At 49.9% G+C, this 10,521-nt stretch overlaps 1 protein-coding gene across 3 annotated transcripts in view; it reads right to left on the bottom strand.

Moving 5' to 3' along the window:
* The window catches only part of Gpr137b (G protein-coupled receptor 137B), a 38,212-nt gene extending 28,141 nt beyond the window's left edge, over nt 1–10,071 (bottom strand). For 2 of the 3 annotated variants that reach the window (NM_001399407.1, NM_001399408.1), the window contains exon 1: nt 9,550–9,979. In NM_001399407.1, the coding sequence (NP_001386336.1) occupies nt 9,550–9,918 (369 nt within the window). In that variant the 5' untranslated portion in view covers nt 9,919–9,979. Of the gene's footprint in view, nt 1–9,549 lie in introns of all 3 variants that reach the window. The other variant, XM_039095436.2, reaches the window with a different exon arrangement.
* Between the last annotated feature and the right edge of the window lie 450 nt (nt 10,072–10,521).

Genomic DNA, 10,521 nt, shown 5'->3' on the forward strand with positions numbered 1-10,521 from the left:
GGATAAGAGTGGGAAGTTTTGTGCTGAATCTAGGCTTGAACCTAGCTAGCCTCACCAGCTACCGGCTGTGCATCTGGGATAAGGTACCTGACCTTGCTGTTCATCAAGCATCCTACGATGGATAACGGCACCTGCCTGGCATGTTTCTGAGGCCCAAGTAAGTCAAGTGTGTAAAGGGGTTAGACAAACTCCTGCCTCCTGATAGGTACCATGTAAGCCTGTGCTAGCCTTATATGGCTACCAGGATTGTGTATCATTAGACGTGTCTCCAAACCGTGATTCTAAATGTTAAAAGACTAGCCTGGATGCTTTCTTGACCATAAAAAGAACTCTCATCTGATTCAGGTGTTGGACTCAGAGGCACATGGGTTTCTACTCATGGCCCTGCTGCACTGCCCACTTCCTGGTAGACTGGGGAAATTACATAAACCCAGAGGCCCTGGTTCTCCTCCTTCCTCCACTGCCTCCCAGCACCAGCCATCATCCCATTGCTTCAGGGTGTACAGCTACAGGCACTGAGCTTCCCCCTTCACAGTGCAGGATGGGACACAGCCAGGGTCCCTGAAATCAGGTGCAGAGTGTGCCCCTCCTACAAGATTCCCTGAAGAATTCAGAGTCACTGTAGGGGATCTGCAGCCAAGGTCACCACTGCAAGATAGCAAAGTAAGAATGTGCTTTTGCATCCTTTGCTAATTGTCTTCTTCCAGACGGGAGATATGGCTAATGACCCTGGGTCTCGGGGGGGGGGGGGGGGTGACGTGTCTGCAATCCACACCTACACCTGTGTCTGTGACAATGGAGCTTACTGGCCTGCCCAGGCTATGCTGTACACATAGTCCCCTAAGGCGAAAACATCCTTGGTCCCTTAGGGATGCTCTATCACCTAAGAAGGGCAGTTAGAGCTGGATGTGGTGGTACATGTCTGTAATTCTAGTCTTACAGAGTCTGCAATGGGAAGATGATGAGCTTGAGGCCAGCATGGGTGACACAGGGACTTCAAGGCCATTCTCCTATGGAAAGCTCTTCAAGTTGAACCCAAAGACACACCAAATGCTGCTTCTCCCTGTCTGGTCTGCTGAGAGCCCGATTCAGGGGCAAACATGCTGAGCCCAGGAACACTGTTGTTCTGTGTGGACTCAGCATCTGTCATCTAACCAGAGTGGCACACTCATCTGAGTGCTTTCCCAGAGATGTCTGCACCCTCTGTCCTTGGGTGTCCATGGGTATCACTGTGGCCTCCTTCTAAGGTGTCGTGCATACTTCTACCTGTCCAATGGAGAGAGGCAGAGGTGGGCTAGCGGCCTCAAGGGCAGCTTCAGTCTGAGCTCTGCCCTGCGTGTCCCGAGCTAACTAGGGGGAACACTGTCCATCTGCCTTGGTGTGGAGACTAACAACTGAGGACAACCTCTGTCAGGGGATCTCTCCTCAGTCCCAGGAGTGACAGGCCATTACAATCATCTTCTCACAGAGCTATAATCATAGCTTCAGTTCAGTAGCCAGGGCTGCTTGACTGCCACAATGGTCCAAGGGAGATTAACCCTTGGATGTGTTTCTCCCACAATAGGAGCCAGTTAGTCAAGCCCAAGGGCTCCACAAAAGAGGGTCACTTGGCCAGCATGCAGCAGTAATACCCTATATCTTACCACAAGATTCCTTCGTGGAAAGCAAAATTTGCAAAAAAACACAAAACAAGTTAGCATGAAAAGTGCCCAGGTTTCCTTTGATAGAGTAACATTCTGCTTCAGAACAAGGCAAACATGGAGATTTTTAGATTTTCCCAGGAACTGGTGACCTGTGGGTCATGCGGTGTTGGATGGTGTTCCTCCTCGTGTTCTACAGTGAATAATAGCTATGGGAACTCCTGAAGAGGAAGCAGTCTGGCTGAGGCCTCCCCCCTGCCTCCTCATATGGGGATGCAACATAGGACCTTGTGCATACTAAATAAAGTAGTCTTCCACTGAGCTGTATCCCTAACCTCTCTACATTTTTATCTGAAGACAATGTCTTACCAAGCTGCCCAAGCTAGCCTTGAACTCATTCTGTAGCCCAGGGAGGCCTTAAAATGTTAGTCCTTCTGCCTCAATCTCTTGCATGGCAGGGTTAACAGGCCTGTGTTAGCAGGTCCAGCTACTGAGTAGGAACAGCCATCAGTAGAGAAGGGACAAGCCCAGATCACAACAGAGAAATAAGGAAAGGCACTAAAGTAAGGGCAGCTGGTTCCAAGTCAAAAGGCAGCTTTGCCTTGTGGTATGGGCCCATCATCCTAGCTACTTGGGAAGATGAGACACAAGGATCACAACTTAGCCTGCCTGGACTACAGCATGAATTCAAGATAGCTCAGACAACACAGGGAAACCCTGCCTTGAAATAAGAAGTAAAAAGGGGGGCTGGAGAGACAGCTCAGTGGTTAAGAGCACTGAATCTTCTTCCAGAGGTCCTGAGTTCAAATCCCAGCAACCACATGGTGGCTTACAACCATCTGTAATGAGATCCGATGCCCTCTTCTGGTGTGTCTGAAGACAGCTACAGTGTACTTATATATAATAAATAAATAAATCTTTTTAAAAAAAAAAAGAAGGGGCTGGGGATTTAGCTCAGTGGTAGAGGGCTTATCTAGGAAGCTCAAGGCCCTGGGTTCGGTCCCCAGCTCCGAAAAAAAGAACCAAAAAAAAAAAAAAAAAAAAAAAAAAAAAAAAAAAAAGAAGTAAAAAGGGAACTGAGGATCTAGCTTAATGGACATACTTACATGGCATATGGGAGGACCTAGGACCAATCCCCAGCACTGTGAAATTATCAAATAAATAACATACTAAGTGAGAGAAGCAAGACACAGGGGGTCGCTCTCATATGTAATGTCCATAGAGAAGAGGTGGTGGTGGCTGAGGCTGACTTGAAGAGGAAAGAGTGACTCCTTAATGAGAGCTGCGTTAGACGTGATTTGTCCCCCGAGGCGTGGTAGGCTGGAAGTGTGGTCCCTCCTTTGGTGATACTAAATTACAGTAGAAACTCTGAATGAGTCATACTCTTGACCTACAGGACTTACTTCAGCAGACCCCACAAAATAAAGGCGTTTGTTTCCCAGAGCTAGGAAAACAAACAGGTTTGTCCCAACCCCAGGGCTAGACAACTGCAGTAACCCTAACCCCAGGGCCAGCAAGCCAACTGCAGGTCACTGACCACGTCCACCCTAGAGGCTATTTTAAAACCTGTGTGTTAAGGATGTCTTTACCTTTATAAGCACTATTTAAAAATACAATAAAGGGGTAAAAGGGATGTGTGACAGAGACCACATGTGGCCACAGGCTGCAGTCCTGGCCATTCTGTCATCCCTTCCTTTCTCACCATCTTCACAGGATGTCTGGGGAGTGAGCGTCTTGGAGAGGAAACTACTAGGCTTCGCTCATCCCTCCCAGGCAGACCTCAACCTCGGCTGAAGAATGAATTAGAATCTCTGAGTCTCTGCAGCCCCCAGAGATGCTGCTTGAGAACTAGGTACAGCTATTTTTCTGTCATAGGAGCCCTGCCCAGCTGAAGTTCAAGACTGGCAAGACTTCCAATCTGGAAGTGGCTTCCTTCTCACAAGGAAATTCAAGGTAACCAAGGGCTGAAGGAAGTAGACAGAAGACTGGATCTTCCCCAAAGCCTGGATCCTGACAGGAAGGTGAGGCTACAGAGTGCCTCCTGGGGCAATAACAGGCTGCTCAGTCCCTCTTATGCTCCCTGTCCTGCTTCAGCTCACTCCCATGCTGGTCTCAGAGCTGAGAAGCTGGCAGGAGGAACATCCAATGGACAGGCGTCAGGGATGGGGCCTGGCAGGTAAGCCTGGGTATGCTGCTGGCGGATGCACCCTGGCATGGGTCACCAAACTCATCCAAACAATGACACCAACTTGAGACAGTGGAAAAGCAGGGACTTAGCTCCCAAGAGTGACTACTATTGTGCAGTTTTCTCAGCCAAGCCTCTGAGGGAAGTCAAGGTCAAAGGATTTGAACCACAAAATACAGTGGGAGGTGTCTGCCTGTTCCCAGAGGGCCAAGCACTCAAAGGAAGTTTGGGGAATGGGAGGAAACAACATGCAGAGAATAAAGATGTTAAAATTACATCTGGTAACCTAGGCTTACTATCCCAGCTGCTTCTCAAGAGCCTGAGTCAAGAGTTCAAGGGCTGCCTAGGGTATTTGGCAAATTCAAGGCCAACCTTGACAATGTGGTGAGGTTGTCTCAAAAAACAGACAAAGACAGGACTGAGGGGATAACAGAGGAGCCTGGCCTGCCTCAGACAGGAGGTTCTACCCAGGAGGCACTGGGAGCAGGAGAACTGGCAGTAAATGCAGGCTCTCCGTGAGTAGGCACACAGAAAAATACACCACAAACACACACACACACACACACGCACGCACGCACGCACACACACACACGCACGCACGCACGCACACGCACACGCACGTGCACACACGGGTCACATAGCTATCCAAACACTAGCCCATGCAAATATGCAAAGGCACACACATGTCGACAAACTGATATTGAGAGACACATACAAGCATGCACGGCAAGCGTATACCCAAAGATGCACATAAGCATGGATATATAGGACACATAGGTGTCCACACACCGGAGTATACATCCAAGATATGGACAAGCATGTATACACAGGCAAGCTTTCACAGATGTACACAGGGGCACACACACAGGCATATACACAAGCATGCACGTTGACATATATATGAGTTCACATTCAGCACACAGGTACACACACAGGTACATGTGCTTGCAGGCATCTGTATACACACATACACACAAGCATGCACACACAAACAACTTCTCACAGATGCACGCAGGCACTGACAGGTAAGCAGGCACACAGGGAGCACTCAGTACATACAATTTCGGCAACACCTTGCTCCTGTGCTCACACATGCAGCTGTACAAATGTGCACTAAGAAATGCACACAGGGGTGGGGGTGGGGGTACTGGAGAGATGGCTCAGTGATTAAGACTGCTCTTCCAGAGGTCCTGAGCTCAAATCCCAACAACCGCATGGTGGCTCACAGCCATCTGTAATGAGATCTGATGCCCTCTTCTGGTGTGTCTGTACTTATATATAATAAATAAATCTTTAAACAAAAAAGAAATTCACGCTCTGGCTGACCAAGAGCCTGAGAGGTGGTCGCAAGAGTCAAGAGCATCTGGGTTACGTGTAGTGCACAGCCAAGACTAGGCATAGTTCCAGCTCTGACATGAGATACCTGGGAGTCAGCAAAATCTGCCTTGTCTGTTTCCCAAGCTTTAGATCATACAATCACCAAGAAGCCTAGAGGCTTCCCCCTCCCAACTCCCAGAGGTCCAACATACAACAGGTTTTTTTTTGGTTTGTTTTTTTTTTTCCGGAGCTGGGGACCGAACCCAGGGCCTTGCGGTTGCTAGGCAAGCGCTCTACCACTGAGCCAAATCCCCAACCCAGATATTTTTTTTTAAGATTTATTTATTTATTATATGTAAGTACACTGTAACTGTCTTCATGTACACCAGAAGAGAGTATCGAATCCCATTACAAATGGTTGTGAACCACCATGTGGTTGCTGGGATTTGAACTCAGGACCTCTGGAAGAGCAGTCAGTCCTCTTAACCACTGAGCCATCTCGCCAGCCCACACAGGTATTTAATAGTTAATTTTTGACTGAACTGATTGCTCAACGCCATAACAAGAATGCACGCAGTCCAAAATCTGCTACCCCATTTTCCTGGTGGTGTGGTGACATAGTCTGCAGACTTGATTTTCTGATGTCTCCTATTTCCCAAGTCAGTGTCCATTCGCCACCATACCTCTCCCACACAGAGGCTCACTCCTCCCATGGCAGGACCTTGTCAAAGGGTTCAAGAAAAAAGCCTGTACTTATCTTAACCAACCAACCTCAGGAGTCTATAACATTAAAGTCCTGGAGTAGAAATTTCTAGGGTGTCTGGTACATACAGCAACCAGGATTTCAGAGCCCCAACAGCCTCATGACCTTCAGCCTGTGCTGTGAAAATAGGCCTTCCCCATGCAAGCAGCTGAGGCCTTTTGCTTTGGACCATCTGCCCGTATAACCCAGTAATGTCCCAAGCACAGAAACTTTCTCAGGCCTCAGTGTCAAAGCCCCACCCTGCCTGAATTGTGAAGAAAATGATCTGATGTAGTGCTCAGCACACTTCTGGTCCACGACTTCTGTGTATGCCTGGCCCTCTCCTGCAAGCTGTGTGCAACTCAGCTGTCCCATGGAGTTGGTACAAGGATTCACCACTGGGAAAAACAGGTCCTTAATACCCTGTATACCAAATAGAGCCCAAAGATTTAGGGATAGCATACACTCACACTGATACAGCTGTCTTCCAATTAGCAGGTCAAGCCAGTCACCGGCTGCCCCTCCATCTTTCTGGCTATATCAGAAAGTGAGGCTGAAATGGAGAGCCTTATAAGCCCACTGGCATGAGAGCATCTCCTTCAGGGTCCCTGAGGAGCCACAACAGACATTTGCCAGCTTGAGAATCTGTGGGTCCAATAGGCATAGATATCAGAGTAAGGTGACTTGCTACGAGTCCTGTGGAGCCTGATTCTGACTCAGTTTTCAGTAGGGGAAGAGGCCCAAATGGGGAATCCAGAAGATACTAGTAGGTTAGGCACACAGTCTAGCATCTGTGTGGTTAAACAATAGAGGGGATCCTACTACTCCTAAGGCTTCATGCAAAAGAATCAGAGAGTAGGCCAGAAGGAAACTAAAGCCCTTCTTGTAAACAAAGTAGTCACCCACAGAGGCAGAGACAGGGCAGGACCAGGGTAGACAGGTTGAGCTACCAAGCAAGGCACTGCTCCCCTGACAGGCCCTCAAAGGAGAGCAACAGGCTGAGAGCAGGACACACCCTTCTCCAAACTGTTTCTCTCCCCCCCACCCCGTGTGTGTGTGTGTGTGTGTGTGTGTGTGTGTGTGTGTGTGTACAACAAAAATACCATGGGGCATTCCAGGGATGGGGGCCATTCCACCTGGGATGACGACTCACATTTCACATTACAGGTAATACCTTCTCTTTCTGAGTCTTGGGTGGGAGGAGAAACATGTCATGAATATAAGGAAGGCTAAGTGACATTAGTGTTCCAGGTGTAAGGACATGACAACAGGAGGCAGCTTCCTCTACCTCCCAGACTCTCTTCTTGATCATTTCTACCCCATAAGCCTCCTCCTACCCAGCCTCCTGCCTTAGGACCTCCATCTCTGGGGATGTAGGCATTGCCCTACACAAGCATCCCAGCCCTCCCTCGCTTCCGTCCTTTAATTCATGACTGGCAAGTGTGCATATTTTATCATCCTAACTGGATTTGAATATTTTTAGGGCGACTGAGATAAGTCTCACCCTGTAGTCTAGGCTGGTCTTGAACTTTCAGAAACCCTCCAGTCTCCACCTACCACTTGCTGAGACCACAGACAAGCACTACCAGGCCCAGCCAAAACACACTTAATTGGTAGTCATGCTCTCCCCTGCACTTGTGGGTTTACATGGTGTGAGATGAGATCCTTGGAAATCTACATTTCAGCCCAGCAGGCTGGAATCCAAAAGCCAGCCAACTTTCTAACTCTCCAAAAGGACCAGAATTCTTGTCAGGAAGCTAGGAATGCCCCGATTGCCCACCTTCTCCTACTTGCTCTCTGAATCCTCAGACAAAATGCCCCTTCCTAGAGTATCCTCCTACCCTGAGGGTACATAAAGGAAACAAGGATAGTGACTAGGGGCCTTCAGACCAGTGGCTGTCTGCCTGGTCACTTTTCCCCTTGCTCAGCATTTACTCAACAACCAGCAGATGGTGCAGAAAATGTGCCGGCCGGCCGGCCCCTAATCTGACTTGTAAGGGCAGGCTTGGCATGTGACTGCCAGAAAGCCAGGGCAATGTACTCAAAAGGGACAAGAGATAAGATCTCCATCTGAGACTTGGTTTTCCAGGTGACACCACCTTACCTGACTCTTGCAGGAACTACCCCATTTTCATTCAGTTACAAAAACTATGTATCCCAAAGCCCAATGGCCTGGATGGGAGTTTAACAGGAGGACTCTGACGGGCCATGCCTATTCCCCTGTACTGGAAAATATGCTGACTCACAGGACCACTAGAAGTCTCCAAGCAGAGACTGAATACATATATTATTATTCAATATTAAGATATATGTAGATGCATACTCGACTAAATATCACATTTGACTGGGGAGGGAAGCAGGGTCTTATGCTATAGCTTAGGAACTCAAAGCAATCTTCCTGGCTCAACCACCCAAGTTCTAAGATCAGAGGTATGAACCACCACACCCTCCTTCCTTTAGATTTCCCACAGAGTCTCACATATCCCAGGCTAGCCCTAAATTTGCAGTGTAGCTGAGGCTAGCCTAGAACCCCTGATCTTCCTGCTGCCACTCAAGTACTAGGATTTCAGGTATGTATCAACACACATAGTATTTGTTAGGTCAAAAACATTTCTCCCTAATTTTCAATCAGCAGTTTCCACTCTACAAGAACAACTGTGACTCTAGCTAGTCAGACCCATTATTCATTGTGCCACTGACCTGCACTCCAAAAAGGACCATTATCTGTTCCTCAATAACATTTTCTTTTGAAAAACAGAGATACTGTTCAAAGGCACGGAATGCCTGCTGGCACGGGGCCTCAGCCAAGAAGAAGATATGAAAATCACGGCCAACAGGTGACACAATAAGAGCTTGCCCCTTGGGCAGACTACTATGGAAAATGGGCATTTTAGTGCCTGGAAAGCTAAAGGGAACTGGAGTCAGCAAGGACAACATCAGTATCATTAAGCGTTTGAGAAATGCTTTACTCGGTGCTTGTAAAGCCTTCTGCAATCACTGTACTTTCATTAAGACAGCCGCAAGAGCCCTCGTGCAACCCTTTCGCTTATTAACTACAGGTCTCATAAAACGAAGCTGCTGGTCCTGTAAAAGAGTCCAGGTTCAATTTTATGGCTTATTTCTTGGGGCTTCTCCGATGAGCTCAGATAGCAAGTCAAAAGCCTCCTGCAACTGCGGAGTTGGGTGTGCCACCAGACTGCCCTGGTGAAGCAATCCTGTGGAATGAGTTACTAATTTACAGTACAGTAGGATTCCTAATCCCGAAGGTTCAAAATAAATATCTCATCAAAACCGAGCCTGTCCCATCATTACTTCCAACAGGCTGTGCCTGGCCCCAAAGTGGAGCCAACACGTAGATGGCCTTCCAGACTAGGGGGAAGGTGTCTAGAGATGAGCAGGGGAGACAGGGAAAAGTAAAATTCAGGCACCCCTTACATCAGCACCGAATGCGATGTGCACAGAAGACTCCCGGTACCCAGTGGGTTCTCCCTACGTCTGGGAACAGCCAGGGTGGAGGGGTCCCTGAGAATAGGGCCCGCAGATGGGATGGATGGTCTCAGGACCCCAGGACCCACGCCTCGCCCTGACCCTCTCCATCTGCAGCCGAGGAGACCTGCCCCCTCCCGGAGGATGGTGGACTACCCGGGTAGGTGAGCGTTTCTCACCTGCGTGAAGTACAAGTTCATGAGCGTGAGGGTGAAGAACTGTAGACACACCGGGAAGCAGTAGAGCAGCCAGAAGACGAAAGGGCTGAACGAGTTGGCCGCCACGAAGTCTCGGAAGTAAAAGGAGAAGAGCACAGTACGCAGCGAGGCCCAGAAGAGGCAAAGAAAGAGGAAGACGCTCTGGTAGCTGAGCCGCTTGTGACGGTAGCGCAGCACCAGCCAGAGCTGTGCATAGATGAACACGAAGAGAAGCGCGTAGAAAGCGGTGTAGACCGCGGTGAGGCCGAGCTTCACGTAGGGCGGCACCGCGGGGCTCAGCGTGGGAGGCAGGGAATCATTGCGCACCGGCTCCCACGGAGGCGCCTCCATCAGGCTGGGGCCGCTCGAGCTTCATCGGGGCTCGCATCCGTTCGCTCCCCGGTACCCGCGCATCGCGCCGCGCCCGCCGCTCCAGAGCCTAGCCGGGAAAACAAGCCGCACTTCCTCCCGCGGTACCACATGATCTGTTGGGCGGCCTTTGTCTGCGATTGGCAGCGCCGCGCCCCCGGGAGCGCGCACCCGCACCCGGCCCGCCCATCCCGGCCTGGCGCGCCCCTGGTGCGCACGCCCCGGGGACAGCGGCCTTAGAGCTGAAGCTCGGTTGGTACTCCAGTGCCAAGAACCCTGTGACTGTGCAAACCCACAGCCAAGAAGAGGGTGATCCGGGAGCCGGTGCACTGCGCGCTCCTAACCTGTGTGCACCGGCCTTTCAGGACCCCACCGCTGCGGCTAGGAAAACATCAGTGCCCCCTGACCCGTGCGATCCCTATTATCCCGCAGCTGGGGATGGGACTGAGGAGTATCCGTGTCCCGGATCGGTGCATTCCCCCAAGATCCTATCGATGGTGCTGTGGAGTATCCGCGCGCCCCTGCACTGTACGCCCCCTCAGAGCACAAACCCCAGATCAGTGCACCTCTTTGACTTATCGCGCC

The sequence above is a fragment of the Rattus norvegicus genome, chromosome 17, assembly GCF_036323735.1.
Source record: "Rattus norvegicus strain BN/NHsdMcwi chromosome 17, GRCr8, whole genome shotgun sequence".
In the NCBI taxonomy this organism is placed as follows: Eukaryota; Metazoa; Chordata; class Mammalia; order Rodentia; family Muridae; genus Rattus; species Rattus norvegicus.